At 36.4% G+C, this 22,272-nt stretch overlaps 1 protein-coding gene and 1 pseudogene across 1 annotated transcript; one reads left to right on the top strand and one right to left on the bottom strand.

Moving 5' to 3' along the window:
• Positions 1-800: 800 nt before the first annotated feature.
• Positions 801-3,365, top strand: LOC127440058 (vasotocin-neurophysin VT 2). Its single transcript, XM_051696440.1, has 3 exons — positions 801-923; positions 1,921-2,125; positions 3,220-3,365. The coding sequence occupies exons 1-3, from the start codon at positions 801-803 to the stop codon at positions 3,363-3,365; spliced, it is 474 nt and encodes a 157-aa protein (XP_051552400.1).
• A 5,175-nt stretch (positions 3,366-8,540) lies between these two features.
• On the bottom strand, positions 8,541-21,946 carry LOC127440028 (3'-5' RNA helicase YTHDC2-like; annotated as a pseudogene).
• Positions 21,947-22,272: the final 326 nt, after the last annotated feature.

Below are 22,272 nucleotides of genomic sequence, written 5' to 3'. Positions count from 1 at the left end.
GCTGAAGTCAACTGATTTTAGTAATAGATCTCCCTATCTATGTGTAAAAATACAATCATGATGCTGACACCTGTCTAAGGGAATTTTTTTGACCTGTAGTTTTGCTCCAAAATCACAGGTGAAAATTGTAATTTCAACCCCCCTCTGCAAAACAATGGATTAAATTGATCCATAGCATTTAATATTTTAGCTCACAGCATCATTTATTTATTTATATTTGTTCTTTTCATTTTTCACCTGTAAAACAATTATCAAAATCTAAATTTTGAGCCGGGGAAGCTTCTGAAATTTGGTTTTGACATGGTTCGATCCGGTAACACTGGAAGCGCTGCAATAAAAAGTTCCAAGTTTTCTTTGAAAATGAAACACCTGTGTGATTAATAGAGCACACGTAAGGCCTACTTCTGTTCAGTTTTTGCTATTTTTTTTTAATGCATTGTTTTACATGCTAAGAGCTCTCGGGTGGTCGTAGTAATTGTGCATTTCTAAATTATTTTTCTTCAGGTATGCATGATTGTATTGTAATCAATCATGTATTCGTTTTGTTACGGACCGCAGTAATTTTTCTTCTTTTAGTTGGAATGACTGACAATGATGTTGAATAACAAGGCAATGATGTGCAACGTCTTATTGTCTCATAATTATTCTCTTCATCATAAATTGATGGCGTCCCCACGGGAGTCATTGTAAATGGATTGAATTGCATTAAGTGAAGGGGATGACGTTAGGACAGACATCACAGGTGTGTTTCTATAAAGAGCTGTTGAGCCTGAGACCATGAAGTTTCCAAGATCTCGACAATGTCGGTCTCCGCTGTGCTTCTGCTGTGTGTCACTGGACTGCTGTGTCTCTCATCAGCATGTTACATTCAGAACTGCCCGAGAGGAGGAAAACGAGCTTTACTGGAGCCCGGCTCGAGACAGGTGAATCAAACATACTTTATATAGATGGTTTTATATCTATACAGGCTGAGACGTAGATTTGGCTTGAACATTGAACATTTGTATGTTTCCATTGATCATGGTTTAAATAATGGGGGGTTGTACTTGCTTGTTTTGATTATTGAATAAATAATAATTTCTCAAAATAAATTTGAGAATGTCTTATTATTTGTTCCGTCTCTTTTATTTTAATAGCATGCTTCTTTGGAGTTTTTTTTTTTTTATAAATTAGTTAACATGGACATATATACTCATTACAAAATTCCATCCAATTGAATTTAGTAATCTTTAATAAACTAAAAAATGAAATAACTGAAGTTTTAATTTAATTTCTGAATTTACTGAATTTAATGGAATTTTGTTATTAATTTTTTTTTTTTTTCTTTTTCTTTAAATCCTTAAACGTTCTTTTTATTTTCAGGTTTAAATTAGATTTTAAATCCCAGATGTTATCTTAACAAAATTAGGAAAACCGTCTAACCTATATTGTTAAACCACTTAAAAGGGCAAGTGTATTTCATTTACTTTGGAAATTCAAAAAGCTCTACGTAGGTTTAATGAAAAATAATAAAATTAATAAAAAAAGGAGTTATTGAACAAACTTTAACAGATTGGTAACACTTTACAGTAAGGTTGTATTCATTATCTTTAACTACATCACTGAATATTAACTATAAATGAACAATACTTGCATGTATTAATCTTGATTAATGGTAATTTCTATAAACTAATGCATTTTAAAATGAAAAGTTTCATACGTTAAAATGAATGCATTATGAACTAACAATGAACAATTGTATTTTCATAAATGATCATGAACCGAGATTAATTAATTCTGTAATAGACATTTGTTCATTGTTGATTATCTAATGTTAACAAATACAACCTTGTTGTAAAGTGTTATTAAAGGATTAAAGCAAACTTAAAAGGCAAAGTGAAAATATTGCAGTATGTAAATCAGGCTTGTGTGTATTGGTAGTGTTTGGCATGCGGCCCCGGAGATAAGGGCCACTGTTTTGGCCCCAGTATTTGTTGTGGTGAGGAGATCGGCTGTCTCATGGGTTCCCCGCAGATGGCGCGCTGCCAGGAGGAGGAATATCTGCCATCTCCGTGCCAGACTGCCGGAAAACTCTGTGGCTCTGATGAGGGTCGCTGCGCCGCTCCAGGAGTCTGCTGTGACACAGGTCAGAAAGGTGTTTACTGTTGATTGTGTGCTATTATACAACAGTTCTTTCCTCTAATCTGACTGTACTGATGTTAGTGCTGATGTTTAGTTTAACAGCACTGGACAGCTTCACTCTACCACTCTGCTTGTCTATGAGACTGTGAGACTAGCATAGCTTTGTAAAATATATATATATATATATATATATATATATATATATATATATATATATATATATATATACTTTCATATGTACAGTATATATATAAATACATTCATATGTACAGTTTATATACACATTCATATGTACAGTATATATATATACATTCATATGTACAGTATATATATATATATATATATATATATATATATATATATATATATAAATATATAAATATACATACAGTCAGATGTACAGTATATATATATACATTCATATGTACAGTTTATATACACATTCATATGTACAGTTTATATACACATTCATATGTACAGTATATATATATATATATAAATATATAAATATACATACAGTCATATGTACAGTATATATATACATTCATATGTACAGTATATATATATATACATTCGTATATACAGTTTATATACACATTCATATGTACAGTATATATATATATATACATTCGTATGTACAGTTTATATACACATTCATATGTACAGTATATATATACATTCATATGTACAGTATATATACATACACATTCATATGTATAGTATATATATATATATATATATATATACATTCATATGTACAGTATATATATATATATATATACATATATACAGTTTATATACATAATCATATGTACAGTATATATATATATATATATATACATGTACAGTATATACAGTATATATATATATACATTCATATGTACAGTATAAACAAAAATATATATATACATTATAGCTAAATGTGTATATATATATATATATATATCTCAGCCTTGTTTATTGGCAATATTTTCCATAAACTACACAACACTTTGAGTTTAGTCAATAAAATTACAGTGCAGCATTCTGTAAGTATCCTTTACTGTTTTCTTTTCACTTTTTGTTTGGATCTGATAACGTGATCTCTCTTACCTTCAGAGGGCTGCAAGCTCGACCCAAACTGTTCTGAGGACAGTAAGAGTGACGAACCGGCAGATCAGAACACAACTATACTGGGAGCGTCACCTGGAGAACTGCTGCTGCGCCTGCTGCACCCCAACAACAGAAAACACAATCAATACTGACGACAACACAACTGTTCATACTGAACTAAACTCACTGCATCATAAAGCATTTCAAGTTATATGGAGAAATAAAGCCACCTAATATTTCTATCAACGCTAAATCAAGAGAATGTTAGCAATATTTCACAATAAGTTTATCATTACACAGTACCAGTATAAACTAGATATGAACGCTTTATCATTTTTGTTTGGCAAATTTGGTTTGAATTTTGAAATGAGCTTATTATGAACTCTGGTGTGTGTAAATATGTTACAAATAAATATTCTCTTGCACTACCCAAGTTCTGTTGTTGATGTTTATATGCGACTAAAGAAAAGGACCGAACATGATGTGCAAAGAACAATTTTATTGCAAATTCTGCATTATTTCCATCACTGGACTGAACATCTAATTGATACTTGACTGATGGTCCATAAATGATAATCAGTGCATTGAACAGACAACAAAAGGGAAAACAGGACATTTATATATGCATTAACTGGACTACAGAATAATTTCATAGCCTCTACACAAGAATTAAAATTAAATCTAATTACATGCTGAGTTTTATGAGGTTTTGTTGTTTAATATTAACATTTCAAGTGGAGTTTATGGTTGGGCTCCACCTGAAAACGAACAGAACAAATCTTCATAAAAGAATCAAAAGCACAAAAATGTAAAATGATCACCTCTGTGACTTGAAATCTGTCCTTTCGTTTTCTGAAGCAATTAATATTGTCTTTTAAATCGCATTTTAAAACATACTAAACAGACTTTGAAATAAAGTGAAATAGATAAACATTATAACAACAGTAAACGCTTGAACAAAGTCACTTTACGTCTGTGCAAAACCATCATGGATGGCAACAAATAAAATAAAATTCACAGCAATTAATTTAATTCATTTGCACTGAACACTGACCCCGTAATCTGCAAGTAAATGCTTTTGCTGAAAATGTTTTAGAAATGACATTCATAAAACATCTTCATGAGGCCCTGAGAACAGAAGGTTTCCATGAAAACAAAAACTCGTATGAGCTGCACTTCTTTATGTTCAAGTTCATAGTAATATTGAGCTGAAAATGTGCTCATGTTTTACAGCTAGCCATATCCTACATAATAAAAACATCTGCTTCTAACTGACATTGATCTTGAGAGGGCGACTGAGTCTGTGTGTTTGATAAGTGTGTGTGTGAACTGTGTTGTTCACACTTCCGTGTTCACACAGCTGTTTAGCACAGATTCTCTCCCACAACTGCAGCAGCTGACTTCCTGCCTGCGGCTCCAACTCCTATTGCACACAAACACATTAATTAAACAAACTACATGCACCTTTACAGGTAAACTAGAACAAGATTACTAGTCTTGAGGCTGATATCGATTTTCCCTTTTGGCTGACAAGTTTTGCAAGCCATTACAATCACCCCCCTAAACGTCACTCCCATCTGGGTCACGGCACCATTATAACTGGTCCTACTCGACCCACACTGAGTGGGACTCGAACCGGGTGCGCTAACAAGGAGGCTAAAGGCTATAGCCCAGCGAGTATTGATGTTGACTACCACCCCTGGAGTCGCAAGTTAGAATCCAGGGTGTGCTGAGAGGAGATCTGGCTGGAGTCAAAGCAACCAAATTGGCCCGGTTGCTAGGGAGGGTAGATTCACATGGGGTAACCTCCTCGTGGTCACGATAAGTGGTTCTCGCTCTCAATGGGGCATGTGGTAAGTTGCGCGTGGATCGTGGAGAGTAGCATGAGCCTCCACATGCTGTGAGTCTCCACGGTGTCATGCACAACGAGTCACGTGATAAGATGCACGGATTGACGGTCTCAGAAATGGAGGCAACTGAGACTTGTCCTCTGCCACCTGGATTGAGGTGAGTAACAGCGCCACCATGAGGACCTGCTAAGTAGTGGGAATTGGGCATTCCAAATTAGAGTCATTACACTGACGTGCACACACAACAGCCATGTCAGTGATCAAATGATGGGGAAAGGACACAAAAGACACATTGGGATTAGCATTTATTGATATTCTCAACTCTCCTGGAATCAGACAAAATGTGACAGGACCAGCTTATCACCATAATCATATGCTAGGTTTAATTCTATCATATGGAGTTGATGTTGATCAACATTTTTATATATTCAGTGGATATATATAGAAATCCTACCGCAGAGCGATGACATCTCAGATCATTACCTCGTCTCTTGTTTGCTGCAATCAGCTAATGTCAATCAATCTACACCACGCTATCGTTCAGGTAGAACTATTCTTTAGACCACTAAACATAACTTCACTAATAATCTTCATGAATTGTCTCACATACTCAGTAAGCCAAAAAGTCTAGAAGAACTTGATGTAATAACAGAAAATATAAATACAGTCTTTTCTAGCACTCTTGATAGTGTTGCCCTCCTTCAATTTAAGAAAATGAAAGAAAAAAGCCCCACACTATGGTACAATGATCACACTCGTTCTCAAGAGAGCAGCTCGGAAAATGGAGCGCAAGTGGAAGAATACAAAATTAGATGTATTTCGCGATGCATGGAAGGATAGTGTCTGTAGCTACAGAAAGGCACTAAAAGCTGCCAGGTCAGCATATTTTAGCAAACTCATAGAAAATAACCACAACAATCCTAGGTGTTTATTCCAAACTGTGGCTAAATTGGTTAGGAATAAAGCCTCGACTGAATCAGATGCACAATAGTGATGACTTCATTAATTTATTTACTGATAAAATAGAAATCATCAGAAATAAAATTGGAATTATGCAATCGTCTGTCACAGCACCTCAGAAAACAGTGTCTCATAATTTTCCTCATGAGCAACTTCAATCCTTCATTGTCACAGGTCATGAATAGCTAACAAAACTTATAAAAAAAAATCAGAAGCCACAACATGTATGTTAGATCCAACATCAACTATTCCATGTAATCTCAGAACCTCTTCTTAATATTATTAACTCCTCGCTATCCTTAGGACATGTCCCAAGGAACTTTAAAATAGCAGTTATCAAACAGTTTATTAAGAAGCCACAGCTTGATCCTAGAGAATTGGCTAATTACAGACCGATTTAAAATCTCCCATTTATGTCGAAAATACTAGAAAAGGTAGTATCCTCCCAACTATGTTCATTTCTACAGAGAAATGGTGTATATGAACAATTTCAGTCAGGATTTTAGGTCCCATCACAGTACCGAGACTGCACAGAGTTACAAGTGACTTGCTCTTATCATCTGATCGCAGCTGCATTTCTCTTCAAGTGCTTTTAGATCTTAGTGCTGCCTTCGACACCAGAGATTATGACATTCTTGAATAGGCTGGAGAATTATGTTGGCATTAGTGGACTTGCATTAGCATGGTTTAGGTCCTATTTATCTGACCCTTACCACTTTGTATGTGTAAATGAGGAATTGTCAAATCAAACAAAAGTTAAGTATGGAGTGCCACAGGGATCAGTTTTAGGGCCTCTGCTTTTCTCCTTATACATGCTTCCCCTGGGAGATATTATCAGGAATCGTGGAATAAATTTCCACTGTTATACCAACAATACCAAATTATATATTTCTTCTAAACCCAATGAAAATGTACAATTCTCCAAATTAGAGTGTATCAACGAAATCAAAGGTTGGATGGCCAGAAATTTCCTTCTACTCAATTTTGACAAAACAGAGGTACTAATTATTGGACCAAAAACCTCTAAAAATAGGCCGCTAAAATATAATTTGACTCTCGATGGATGTACTGTTACATTGACTTCAACAGCGAAGAACTTAGGTGTTATATTTTATACCAATCTGTCCTTTGAAAATCAAATTTCCAATGTTTGTAGAACAGCATTCTTCCACCTCAGAAATATTGCTAAGTTACGACACATTCTCTCTGTTGCTGATGCCGAAAAACTAATTCATGCGTTCATGACCTCAAGACTAGATTATTGTAATGCATTACTGGGAGGATGTCCAGCAAGATCAGTAAATAAACTTCATTTGGTTCAAAATGCATTTCAATCATTTGGACAGAGTGCTGACTAGAACAAAGAAATATGATCATATTAGCCCCATTTTATCATAGTAACATTGGCTACCTGTTAAATTTTTTATTAATTTAAAAATTCTGTTAACTACATACAAAGCTTTGAATGGTCTAGCTCTGCAGTACTTAAGTGACCTTCTACCACGCTATATTCCATCACGTTCATTACGATCACAAAATTCTGGCCTGTTAACAGTTCCTTGAATATCAAAATCCACAAAAGGAGGTAGATCCTTTTCATATTTGGCTCCTAAACTATGGAATATTCTCCCTAACACTGTTCGAGACGCAGACATACTCAGTTTAAGTCTAGACTAAAGACTCATCTATTTAGCCAGACATACACCTAATTTATCCATCAACTCACAATTAGGCTGCTTTAGTTAGGTCTGCTGGAACCAGAAACATTTCTCATAATCTATAACTCTGCAATAAATTAAATGGCATCTACGCTAATATTATTCTATTTGTTTCCCAATCTTAACCTCGGGACTCATATCCCTAAATTACCAGAGCCTGCCAGGTCCAGCTCCGTTCCTGCTTGGTGTCCGACTCCACTGCTACATGTTGCTGAGTAATGACGACAAACTACAGCTGGTGCTAGCCAGACACCACTTTCAACAATCATCGAGTGGTTATAACAGCTTTTTTACTAATCTTCTATGGATTCCATTCATAGAACGAGGCAGAAAGCAGGTTAATTATAGATTTAGGCTCTATGCAGCATGGAGCAAATGAAAGTTGCAGTGACAGCTGTCTTTTCCATAATGCTTTTTAAAAGCAAACATAAAAAAATACAAGAAAGCTTGGAAAATATACGTTTCCGTAATCATTTGTGTATTTATTTACTACATGTTCCATCAGTCAAAACGTTGTTTTTATGCTTTATATAAAGGTTTTAAGGATATTGTCATAATATGGCATGGTATGCAGAAGTCCCGATCATGTGCCCTGAGAGATATGCATAATGGAATTCTTCTAATGTCCATATCTGCAATAACAAATCATAACGGCAGCCTCCCCCTTTCTGAATGTTAACACAAGCCATATGAAACTATTGCGCTTTAGTGTTTCAGATTGAATAATTTAGAAGGAACATGCATGAATGACAATTTTTGTGTCGCTTTGTTTTTGTTTAAAAAAAATTTCACTGATTCCTCACCAGCCATTTGAGGCTTTGATGTTGACATTTGCACCCCTACTCAAGAGCTGCTCCATCTGACTGATGAACCCTCGGCCTGCGGCCACCATCAGAGGAGTGGCGCTTGTCTCACTGTGACTGTAGTCCACTGAAAGAGCACAACCACATGACAACACATCAAACCTGAACATTTACAGTAGTGGATCTGTATGAGTGTATAAGAGTTCAGTACCACTGATGCTCTCATTCAGGATCAGGTTGAAGAGCTGTATGAAGGCATCGGCATCATGTTTCAGGAAAATATTGGAGATGCAGGCATCCATTTCCCCGAGCAGCCAGGGTTCTAGTGTAGACGCGTCCTTTTCACTCTAAACACACGCAACAGAAAAGCTTTTATATTTTTTTAATACACTTCAGACTGATATATGGCATTCACAACCCATTCTACGTCTGTGAAGTGACATATTTCTGAGATATATTTAATGCTAAAAAATGAAGGATGCTTCCAATGTAGACAGCTTCATTGATTATAATGGGATCTATTTGCTTTTGACACGACGCATCGCTTGCGTCCGGTGTAGATGGGGTGTTTGGCCACATCCACGCTAACCAGTTTTCATTTGAAAACTCATAGTTTTCCAAAGTATGCGGTATTGAACAGCGATTTTTTTTTAAGCGCTTGGTTAAGGAAAACGCTAATCGAGTTCGGATGTGAGGCGGAAACGTAGAAGAACCATTGCGTTTTCAAACAAAAATATTAGTGTGGATGTGGCTTAAAACAATTGCAAAGTAGTTATTTGACTTAACACATAATCAAAAACCTAGGGCTGTAACTAACGATTATTTTGATAATCGATTAATCTTCAATTATTTCTTCGATTAATCGATTAAGCTTCGATTAATTCTTCGATTAATCGATTAATCTTCGATTATTTCTTTGGCTGATCGATTAATCTTCCATTATTCTTCGATTAATCAACTAGTCTTCGCTTATTTCTTCGATTAATCGATTAGTCTTCGATTATTTCTTCGATTAATCAACTAGTCTTCGATTATTTCTTCGATTAATCGATTAATCAGATCAAAAACAGAAATGATAAAGGGCCTGGGTAGCTCAGTGGTAAAGACGCTGGCTATCACCCCTGGAGTTCACTAGTTCACTAGTTCGCTAGTTCGAATCCCAGGGCATGCTGACTCCAGCCAGGTCTCCTAAGCAACCAAATTGGCCCGGTTGCTAGGAAGGGTAGAGTCACATGAGGAAACCTCCTTGTGGTCGCTATAATGTGGTTCATTCTCGGTGGGGCGTGTGGTGAGTTGAGCATGCTTGCCGCAGTGGATGGCGTGAAGCCTCCACACGTGCTGTCTCCATGGCAACACGCTCAACAAGCCACATGATAAGATGCACGGGTTGATGATCTCAGACGCAGAGGCAACTGGAATTCGTCCTCCTTCACCCGGACTGAGGCAAATCACTACGTGACCACAAGGACTTAAAAGCACATTGGGAATTGGGCATTCCAAATTGAAAAAAATATATACAGGTGCATCTCAATAAATTAGAATGTCATGGAAAAGTTAATTTATTTCAGTAATTCAACTCAAATTGTGAAACTCGTGTATTAAATAAATTCAATGCACACAGACTGAAGTAGTTTAAGTCTTTGGTTCTTTTAATTGTGATGATTTTGGCTCACATTTAACAAAAACCCACCAATTCACTATCTCAAAAAATTAGAATATGGTGACATGCCAATCAGCTAATCAACTCAAAACACCTGCAAACGTTTCCTGAGCCTTCAAAATGGTCTCTCAGTTTGGTTCACTAGGCTACACAATCTGCTGATCTGACAGTTGTCCAGAAGACAATCATTGACACCCTTCACAAGGAGGGTAAGCCACAAACATTCATTGCCAAAGAAGCTGGCTGTTCACAGAGTGCTGTATCCAAGCATGTTAACAGAAAGTTGAGTGGAAGGAAAAAGTGTGGAAGAAAAAGATGTACAACCAACCGAGAGAACCGCAGCCTTATGAGGATTGTCAAGCAAAATCGATTCAAGAATTTGGGTGAACTTCACAAGGAATGGACTGAAGCTGGGGTCAAGGCATCAAGAGCCACCACACACAGACATGTCAAGGAATTTGGCTACAGTTGTCGTATTCCTCTTGTTAAGCCACTCCTGAACCACAGACAACGTCAGAGGCGTCTTACCTGGGCTAAGGAGAAGAAGAACTGGACTGTTGCCCAGTGTTCCAAAGTCCTCTTTTCAGATGAGAGCAAGTTTTGTATTTCATTTGGAAACCAAGGTCCTAGAGTCTGGAGGAAGGGTGGAGAAGCTCATAGCCCAAGTTGCTTGAAGTCCAGTGTTAAGTTTCCACAGTCTGTGATGATTTGGGGTGCAATGTCATCTGCTGGTGTTGGTCCATTGTGTTTTTTGAAAACCAAAGTCACTGCACCCGTTTACCAAGAAATTTTGGAGCACTTCAGGCTTCCTTCTGCTGACCAGCTTTTTAAAGATGCTGATTTCATTTTCCAGCAGGATTTGGCACCTGCCCACACTGCCAAAAGCACCAAAAGTTGGTTAAATGACCATGGTGTTGGTGTGCTTGACTGGCCAGCAAACTCACCAGACCTGAACCCCATAGAGAATCTATGGGGTATTGTCAAGAGGAAAATGAGAAACAAGAGACCAAAAAATGCAGATGAGCTGAAGGCCACTGTCAAAGAAACCTGGGCTTCCATACCACCTCAGCAGTGCCACAAACTGATCACCTCCATGCCACGCCGAATTGAGGCAGTAATTAAAGCAAAAGGAGCCCCTACCAAGTATTGAGTACATATACAGTAAATGAACATACTTTCCAGAAGACCAACAATTCACTAAAAATGTTTTTTTTATTGGTCTTATGATGTATTCTAATTTTTTGAGATTGAGAATTGGTGGGTTTTTGTTAAATGTGAGCCAAAATCATCACAATTAAAAGAACCAAAGACTTAAACTACTTCAGTCTGTGTGCATTGAATTTATTTAATACATGAGTTTCACAATTTGAGTTGAAGTACTGAAATAAATGAACTTTTCCATGACATTCTAATTTATTGAGATGCACCTGTATATATTTAAATTTAAATTTAAATGTATTATCATTACTTTCAGGACACATGCCAAAACAGTTCCTTTTAAAAAGTACTGTTCATTAAAGAGTAAAACGATCCATCGGGGATGAAGAGGGACTTAAAATCAGCCCAGCAGAGGGCAATGGTGACACCAGAAAAGAAATATTAATAATTCTGCCCTGCAGAAAAATGTACTATATAATTATGTTAGATTCATATGTGGATTAAAAGTATTTTTAATTAATACTGTAAAATAGTATTGTCACTGATTACATGTTTCTAAACTATTCTTTTCAAAAATACATTTTAACGGTAGTGTATGCTTATCCAGTAAAATAATATTTGCCATGGCATAAATTTACTGGTGAAATCAGACATTACATGTTGCATTATCAGGACTTTCAAATATCAGGATCCTTAGCATTATTATACATTATATACAGTTTAATATAGTCCAGTCATCATTAAACGCAGTGCAGATTCACTCTCGCGCCCAAGAGTCTCTTTGTATTACATGCGCTCGCATGATGAGGAGAAACCATCTAAAACACATTAAAAACCGACACACTTTGACCTCTGAGACATCAGTGTGATATCCATGAAAGCTGCACAATTGATTACATTGAAACTGAAATCGAGGTATGATGTTGCACGAGTTTAATCAATATGATTGCGCTCCCTTTGTCCATTGTGATCGGTTTGATTGTCGCGGATGCGCTCGCTTGCTCAGTGAAGTTTAATGGAGACTCGCTTGTGGTAAAGACAAACAGTTTTGCAAAATATGCGGAAATACGCACCTGGTTTTGAATTCATAACATGCATGCATTATAAAACATAGAAAATAGCAGTAAAATGGAAGTTATGCAATTGAGAAAAACAACTCTTAAGCGCATCAAACAGAACAATCAGTCTGTCAACGCACCCGAAGCAGCAACCACTCCACGTTAAACTGTATGCTTATTATGATCTTCTTTGAAGTGTTTATAAAGTGCTCTCGTGCGCTGGACAACTTGGGCTGTGTTTTCTCCGCATCAACTTGTCTTTGTTTCATCATGCAACACGTTTTTCACCGGGCTGTAAAGTGACATCACTGACGGAGCTTCTCCGTAATCACTGCATACATCCAACTAATCGATAATGAAATTAGTTGTCGATGATTTTCATGATCGATTCTATCGATTAATTGTTGCAGCTCTAGTGATGTCAGTCCAGAAGCAAACATTTTTTTCATTAGAATAATGGGCACTGATGAATCGAGCACAAGGAACATGAATTAAGAAACAACCGATAAGAAAGCATAATAAGAAAGTAAATAAGGTGAATTTTAATTTCATGTTGACAATGACCCGTAAAGGTCTCTAGGAAGCTGTATAATCATGTAAAAGTACCAGCTGGCTGAAAACACTGTCCCCTCCATCATCCAGCAGATCATTGTCTTGTAGGACACACGTGGGCGTCTTGTCTCTCTGAGACTCGGGCTGTAGAAACGTCTGCCGGGAGTCACACCACTCTGTCAGATTCGTCTGCTGTCTCTCCTCTGAAACAAACAACGAGACGATTAAACATGATGTCAGAGTTGAAGCTTTTCAGAAGAAAATGTGAGTGGTGTTTTCCCATGCAAAACACACTGTCACAATGCTAGAATGTTTTGGGTGGTTGCCAAGGTGTTGCTATGCGTTTACTAATGTGTTGTTTAGAGTGCTTTTAGTGCATTAATATGATGTTGCGTCATATTTATATGAGATTCACCTTTCTGCACCTCTTTCTTGTATTTAATCATGTCTTTGTTTGTGTAGCCGGTTGTCCGCAGGATATCTTCACTGCTTGACTTCATATGGACAACCTTTGACTTCAAATACAACATAACAATTACTGTAACACACATCATATTGTATAAACATGTTTGCATTTTTTGTTTAAATATATAAAACACTTCTCTCATGTGCTCTCTTACTGTAAATAACAGGACAGGCTCCAAAGTATCTGATGAACAGATTGACACCTAAAGCTGCACTGGAGAGAATGAGCTTCAGTGAGGGCATCTTATGAAGGACTTCCTTCATCTTAGTGAGTAAGAAATCGGTCAAACCATCTCGCTCGTGTACCTCGTCCTATAGGAGCAAAAACAGACCCTATGAAAGCTATTCGAGCTCTCCGAGAAAACTCACCGTCCATGATACAGAGAAATATTCTCACCACAATGACGTGCGTAACAGCAGAGAGCATCAGTGTCCTCAACAGAACTCCACTTGTGCAGAACGTCAGTAAAGTTTTAGGAGAAACCCTGAAGATGAGCAATGAAAAGCCCAGAATTCATCAGTAACTCATTTAGCGGTTATTTCAATGTCTTATGGAAATGAATCCGTGAACATGCACATTTTGTACCTGCTCTCCAGGCGAATCTGATAGCCGATGATCTGTCCGATCTTCTCGCCGCGTTCAGCCGCCACGCGCTCGGCTACAGTGATGGTCGCCAGTCTCCTGGGCTGAGTGCAGAAGATCCGACACGGAATTCCATGCTGGCTACAATCATCCAGGAGAAACTGAAGGATCTGGACATGAACACAGATCTGGAGTCAGTTCAGACTATTTAAATCTCTCATTAAACATGGAAAATTTAATTTTGCACTGTCAGAATAAAATCAGAACCAATACTGACCCTTTCAGGACTGATCCTTAAAGGAATATTCCTTTAACTGATAACTTTGTCAAAGTGATAGGGTCAGTGACACACGAGGTTGTCCAAAGTAAGATTAATGAGAAATCTTTTATAAATCTAGTTTAAATCATACGTGGCAAGTTCGTAGAAATGTCATCTTTGTGTCCAATTTGGTTTCATACATTTTTAAAAAAACATTTATGGTATTTTCTACCAAAAAAATAGATTTAATGACTGTAAAAATGTCAAGAGGTGTTGCCATCAAATAAAGGGTTTTAAAATACTTTTCTTGCACTTTGTGTGTACAAAATTTTTATATTAATTTCAAAAAAGTTTTAAAACATATTTTTAAGGCAAAAAAATATATATTTTAGAAATATCATGAATTTTTGAAGTTTTCTTAGGGTTACTCAATTTGACCTGAACAAAATGTGCCTTTTCAGAAAAATGTCCAAATATCTGGTAAAAAAAATACAATAGCAATGAAGCAACTTTGAAGCTCCAAAAAGCCCAAAAAGACAGCGTAAAAGTAATCCATACGACTCCAGTGGTTTAATCCATGTCTTCTGAAGCGATATGATAGGTGTGGGTTTGAAATACACAAATATTTAAGTCCTTATTTACTATAAATCTCCACCTTTGACCAGCCCCGACCAGTAGGTGGCGATATGCATGAAGAATGTGAATCGCCAAAAAACAAAAGTAGAAGAATGTGAAAGTGAAAGTGGAGATTTATAGTAAAAAATGACTTAAATATTGACCTGTTTCTCACCCACACCTATCATATCACTTCTGAAGACATGGATTAAACCACTGGAGTTGTATGGATTACATCTATGCTGCCTTTATGTGCTTTTTGGAGCTTCAAAGTTTTGTTCACCGTTCACTTGCATTGTATGAACCTACAGAGCTGAGATATTCTTCTAATGTTCAGCAGAAGAAAGTCAAACACATCTGGGATGGCATGAGGGTGAGTAAATAATGAGAGAATTTTTTTCTTTAAAGTGTGAGTTAAGTGCAGTTTGATGCATGTTTTATGTCTCAGTTCTCAGCTTGTTCTGGATGTGTAGCCTAAATAAAGAATACAGCAAGCAGTTGCCCTCAACAAAATAGTTTTTTTTAATTTAAACTCATTAATCGAAATGAATATTCAACAAATATAATTTTTGTTATAATCATGCGGAGAGTGTTTCCTGTGTGTCGTATTCACCTGTGTGGTTTTGCCTGATCCCGTCTCACCCAAAACCAGCACCACCTGGTTCTCCTTGATGGTTTGTATGATTTCTTCCTGGCGTTCATAAACAGGCAGTGCTCTCCGAAAACAGTCCAGTTCAGATGGGCCTCTCCTCTGAGGAACCTGAGGAATACCGTGACTAAGACGACCGCTGGTTCTGTTTTTACTGTCTGAAGAAATGAGATGAAGAATCAGTGTGAGAACATCAGAGATGCAACCCATTCACTTTCAGATGGAGGAGAAGATCATATTGTTGTTATGCAAAGTGGCTTACTACACACTTATCAGAGGGACAACCTTTCTTAAGTCACATAGCTTAAGTGCCGGATTCGAACCTACAACCTTATGTTTACCACTACGCCACACCACCCCCACACTCATTGGTTTGTCCGCTAAGTTGTCCTAATGGAGTGAAGATACAGACAATAACTCACCGCCAGCGTCTGAAGAAGTGAAGACAGCTCTCTCGGTGCACGGCAGCAGATCAGTGCGCTCTTTACTGCTGATGGGGAACCTCTGTAGAAGGTTTCGCACCATGTGTTTGGAGTTTTGAGAGAGGTAACAGGTCATGACAGACCGTGATGTCTCAGACCCGTCCTTCTTCCTTACAGTGAGATAACGACTGGAGCCTTTCCTGCAAAATCAGTTCACAAGCAGTTGCTAAAGACCGCTCTACATACCTGTATAGAGGTTTGCTACCTGAACCCGAGAGCAACAGGACCCGACACGTTGCTTTCATGTTGCATCATGATGCACTGTAAAAAAATTCTGTAATTTTAATGGTAAAAGAATGTAAAAATGCTACAACAAAACAAACGTTAATTGGTTAATGGGCAGTAACCTTAATATACACGGTAAAAAAAAAAAAAAAAAAAAAAAAAAATATATATATATATATATATATATATATATATATATATATATATATATATATATATATTTAACAAAACAGCTAAATATTGTAAAAAATAAATAAAATAAAAAAAGTTTTTTTATTTGCAAAAAGTATTATTTTACCATATAATTAATGCAAAAAATGTATATTATGTTTAGCAAGAATATGCATGCAAAATGACATCCTGTAAAGCCTATAACATGGTCACCATATTTTTTTAAGGTACATTTCTGGCAACCACGGCTGTCTAATTTTTACCATAAATTTAACAGATTTTTTTTACCGTTTGAGGGCCCACTGGAGCCACACAATTAGCATTTAAGAAATTATATCAATTGAATAATCAATAAACCAATTCAGAAATCAATTAGGTTCGCACTGATAAATAGACATTAGCCCCAGCATGCAATGGGTTTGTATTGGAAATTATTTATATTTTCTTTATAATAAATGTTATGTTTTCATTTTGACGTATCTTGTTTTTCGCACATCTGCACACACTCCATCTTTAAGAATGTATATTATGTTTAACAAGTGAATACATGGACATTTTGCGGTAAACTATTGTTAAAATTAGGGTGAACAACAATAATCATCCCTGCGTGACCAATCACATTTCATTATATTTTATGGAAATAGTTATTTTTCTTCTTTTTATATATATATATATTTGTTATGTTCATTGTGGTGTTCTGTTTTTTGTTTTGTTTTTATAGTATAGTAATTGTTTATTGCATGATTTTAATTTAACAGATAATTTTTTACCATTTGAAGGCCCATTGGAGCCACACAATTCTCATTTAAGGAATTAATATATCAACTGAGAAATCTATAAATTAATTAAGAAATCATTTTGAGTGGGGCCTGGGTATCTCAGCAAGTATTGACGCTGACTACCAACCCTGGAGTCGTGAGTTCGAATCCAGGGCGTGCTGAGTGACTCCAGCCAGGTCTCCTAAGCAACCAAATTGGCCTGGTTGCTAGGGAGGGTAGAGTCACATGGGGTAACCTCCTCGTGGTCATGATTAGTGGTTCTCGCTCTCAATGGGGCGCATGGTAAGTTGTGCATGGATCGTGGAGAGTAGCATGAGCCTCCACATGCTGTGAGTCTCCGCGGTGTCATGCACAACGAGTCACGTGATAAGATGCACGGATTGACGGTCTCAGAAGCGGAGGCAACTGAGACTTGTCCTCCACCACCCAGATTGAGGTAACCACGCCACCACGAGGACCTACTAAGTAGTGGGAATTGGGCATTCCATATAGGCAGAAAAAGGGGATAAAAAAAAAAAAGGAATACATTGTGATCACATTGATAAATAGATATGAGCCCCAATATGCATTGGGTTTGTAATGGAAATATTTTTTTTAATTATAAATATGTTATCATTTTGACGTATCTCGTTTTCTGCACATTTGCACACACATTTCATCTTTATGAGTCAGAATCTGTGAGAATCCATGTGTCCAAGAGTGAGCAATTCAGGCTCCAATTTGAGCAACGTGGGCCTTGTTTTTGGGCCAGTATTTGGACTTAATGCTCATGCGTTTGAAATGAATTCCTAAAAGTCAGTGCTGTATCTGCATTTTATTTGCAAAGTCTTCAACTCACCCTGGAATTTTTGAGATGTACCCCAGAGACTGAGCAAGCTGATGTATGAATGCTCTCTCAGAACTGGTCAATGAGGAAGGGAAATCCAGCTCTATCAGACAAAACAATTGCTCTTTATCCGATCCTGTCATGTTGGGACAGTTTTTGACTAATTTAAGAGTTAAAAACTAATCTTAATCTTGTGTTTGGTCAAAATGCAAAATTTAGATTCTCCACAATAATTAAAAAAAGAATAGGTAAAAAAAAAAAAATCTTTACATTTTTATGATATCTGTTTGCATTTATGCAATGTCAGGGTGTTTTGAGTGATCACCAGGGCATTACTAAATGGTCGGAAGATACAGTTGAAGTCAGAAGTTGGCATACAACTTCGCCAAACACATTTAAACTCAGTTATTCATAATTCCTGACATTTAATCGTTGAAAACATTCCCTGTCTTAGGTCAGTTAGGATCACTACTTTATTTTAAGAATGTGAAATGTCAGAATAATAGTAGAGAGAATGATTTATTTCAGCTTTTATTTCTTTCATCACATTCCCAATGGGTCAGAAGTTTACATACACTTTGTTAGTATTTGGTAGCATTGCCTTTAAATTGTTTAACTTGGGTCAAATGTTTTGGGTATCCTTCCACAAGCTTCTCACGATAAGTTGCTGGAATTTTGTCCCATTCCTCCAGACAGAACTGGTGTAACTGAGTCAGGTTTGTAGACCTCCTTGCTCACACACGCTTTTTCAGTTCTGCCCACAAATGTTCTATCAGATTGAGGTCAGGGCTTTGTGATGACCACTCCAATACCTTGACTTTGTTGACCTTAAGCCATTTTGCCACAACTTTGGAGGTATGCTTGGGGTCATTGTCCATTTGGAAGACCCATTTGTGACCGAGCTTGAACTTCCTGGCTGATATCATGAGATGTTGCTTCAATATATCCACATAATTTTCCTTCCTAATGATGCCATCTATTTTGTGAAGTGCACCAGTCCCTCCTGCAGCAAAGCACCCTCACAACATGATGCTGCCACCCCCATGCTTCACGGTTGGGATGATGTTCTTCGGCTTGCAAGCCTCACCCTTTTTCCTCCAAACATAACGATGGTCATTATGGCCAAACAGTTACAATTTTTGTTTCATCAGACCAGAGGACATTTCTCCAAAAAGCAAGATCTTTGACCCCATGTGCACTTGCAAACTGTAGTCTGGTTTTTTTATGGCAGTTTTGGAGCAGTGGCTTCTTCCTTGCTGAGCAGCCTTTCAGGTTATGTTGATATAGGACTCGTTTTACTGTGGATATAGATACTTGTCTACCTGTTTCCTCCAGCATCTTCACAAGGTCCTTTGCTGTTGTTCTTTGATTGATTTGCACTTTTCGCACCAAACTATGTTCATCTCTAGGAGACAGAATGCGTCTCCTTCCTGAGCGGTATGATGGCTGCGTGGACCCATGGTGTTTATACTTGTGTACTATTGTTTGTACAGATGAGGTGTTTGGAAATTACCCACAAGGATGAACTAGACTTGTGCAGGTCCACAATTTTTTTCTGAGGTCTTGGCTGATTTCTTTTGATTTTCCCATGATGTCAAGCAAAGAGGCACTGAGTTTGAAGGTTGACCTTAAAATACATCCACAGGTACACCTCCAATTCAGTACAACTCCTATCAGAAGCTAACTGGCTAAAGGCTTGACATAATTTCCTGGAATTTTCCAAGCTGCTTAAAGGCACAGTTAACTTAGTGTATGTAAACTTCTGATCCACTGGAATTGTGATAGTCAATTAAAAGTGAACCAATCTGTCTGTAAACAATTGTTGGAAAAATGACTCATATCATGCACAAAGTAGATGTCTTAAACGACTTACAAAACTATAGTTTGCTCATATGAAATCTGTGGAGTGGTTAAAAAATTTGTTTTAATGACTTCAACCCAAGTGCATGTAAACTTCTGACTTCAACTGTAGATAGTCAAAAGAGACCATCTGCAAGTCTCTATAGGACGTCCTGATCCCAAGATTTGCAAGGGGACCTTTTCAATGGAAGTCTATGGGATTTTCGCTATTTTTCACTTATATTTTGAAATAAAAATGTTTTTGAATAAAAACAGATACAATTTGTCAGTATTCTTCTTATTATATTTGTTTTACTCAAAATAAAGGGTTTACAGTTTATCTGCTACTATAAAATAATAGTACCATCATTGATATACTGTATAGGTGGTGCCCTTTCCAGACAAAGTGCTATTTTTTTTAATGTGAAAAACAAGCTTATATCAGTGTTCCCGTTTACAATCAAAAGAGAGATGTGCTGAATATCTCAAATCTACATATCTGACCCAAACATAATAAAATAATAATAAATAATAATAATAAAAGAGCCTGTTTTGATGTGAGAGAAACACACTGACTGTTGAATTGAATAAAGTTATTCAAACCTTTCTCATCACTGTACTGGAATCTCTCCAGTGCAATATTTACAGCGATTTTAACCTCTTCATCAATCCTGATGTCTATGAGCCCTTTAGCTCTGAGAGCGCCCATCTGTTTAGACGCATTCGTGTGAGATTTCTGGGTGCCGCTGGCCTGTGACATTTCACCCTGTAAGAAAGAATATGAAGTCAAAGATGTACTTTATTATTCTCTCAGTGTGCAGAATAGATAACAGATCTTTCCATTACATTCCTCATTTATTATGCATATCATTAGTAAGAGGGGATGACAGAGAGGAGTGAACTGGCTTTATGATATACCTCATTTCTGCTACGGTTTATTATATTTTATTATGTACTTACTGTATTTCATTTTATAATTTTATCAGTTTTTTTATTTAAAAATTTTTTTAACGTACAAAAATAAAAGATTAATAAAAACATTTGCATTTGGTAAGTATCTTCACAATTTAAATTGCATAAAATATTACGTACATGTAAAACATATACTGCATATCTGATATTTACATACAGATGCATGAATTTACCATAATCCCGTTACAAGCAGTGTTGAATGTAATGCATTTAGTTACTTTTTCATTGGGAACAAAAGTAAGGGATTACTCTTAATTTTCAGTAATTTAATTACAGTTACTTCTGATGTAATTGTGTTAAATACTGTATAGACTATAGAACAATTCTAAATAAAACAATAGTGAATTTCAAATCGAAATTTAACGTCAAATGTTAAAATATATGTTTTCTAATTTAACGCTGCCCCTTTAAATTTTTGGCCAGTTCATGAATAATTTATTAGATATATTTGAAATAATTAAAAGAACAGTTTCATGTCTATCCTTGTATTTTTTTTTTTATCTGGTCGAGGTTTTAGAAAGTAATTAGTAATAAGTAATGCAATTACTTTTCAGACAGAGTAATTAGTAATCTAATTACACTGTAGAAAATGTAATTAGTAGTTATTAATTAATTACTTTTTTTAGAGTAACTTACCCAACACTGGTTACAAGTGTTTAGCTTCAAAAGCCTATCCAACTAAATTAATTATATTAATATATTAAATACTCTGTTCTAATATTTATGAGATATTTACCAGACTGTAGTATAATAACAGTGATATTTAACATTAATATAAATTATACACAATATAAACTCACTCATTGTAAGCTGCTGCAGCTAAACAGATTTATTTCACATTAAAATACAAACATCATGTCTAAACATTAGAGAAATCATGATTATTAAGTGTTTTCATATAAATGTGACAGAATGATGATGTTTACGTCATTCATTCAGTTGCTACGCAGGCTGCATTAGCATTATTTCACTGGTGTTTTTTATAGCAAAGCCATTAAATAAACATCTTACTTGTTTGTATTGTTTCAGGAGGACATACAGCGTGAAAACAGAAGATTTTAGAGTTTGCAGATGATTCAATTTAACCACTTTTTCTGTCCGTGCGCGTGTTTGTGTCCGAGGCCAATAGAAACTGCTCCTGCGCTCCGTCTGCGCATGCGCAACAGCTCTGTTCAGACGTACATACACACACACACACACACACACACACATAGATAGATAGATAGATAGACAGACAGACAGACAGACAGACAGACAGATATATAGATAGATAGATAGACAGACAGACAGACAGACAGATATATAGATAGATAGACAGACAGACAGACAGACAGACAGATATATAGATAGATACAGCTGTGCTCAAAAGTTTGCATACCCTGGCAGAAATTGTGAAATTTTGGCATTGATTTTGAAAATATGACTGATCACGCTC

Source organism: Myxocyprinus asiaticus, chromosome 4, assembly GCF_019703515.2.
Source record: "Myxocyprinus asiaticus isolate MX2 ecotype Aquarium Trade chromosome 4, UBuf_Myxa_2, whole genome shotgun sequence".
In the NCBI taxonomy this organism is placed as follows: domain Eukaryota; kingdom Metazoa; phylum Chordata; class Actinopteri; order Cypriniformes; family Catostomidae; genus Myxocyprinus; species Myxocyprinus asiaticus.
This window is presented reverse-complemented; position numbering and strand designations above follow the sequence as displayed.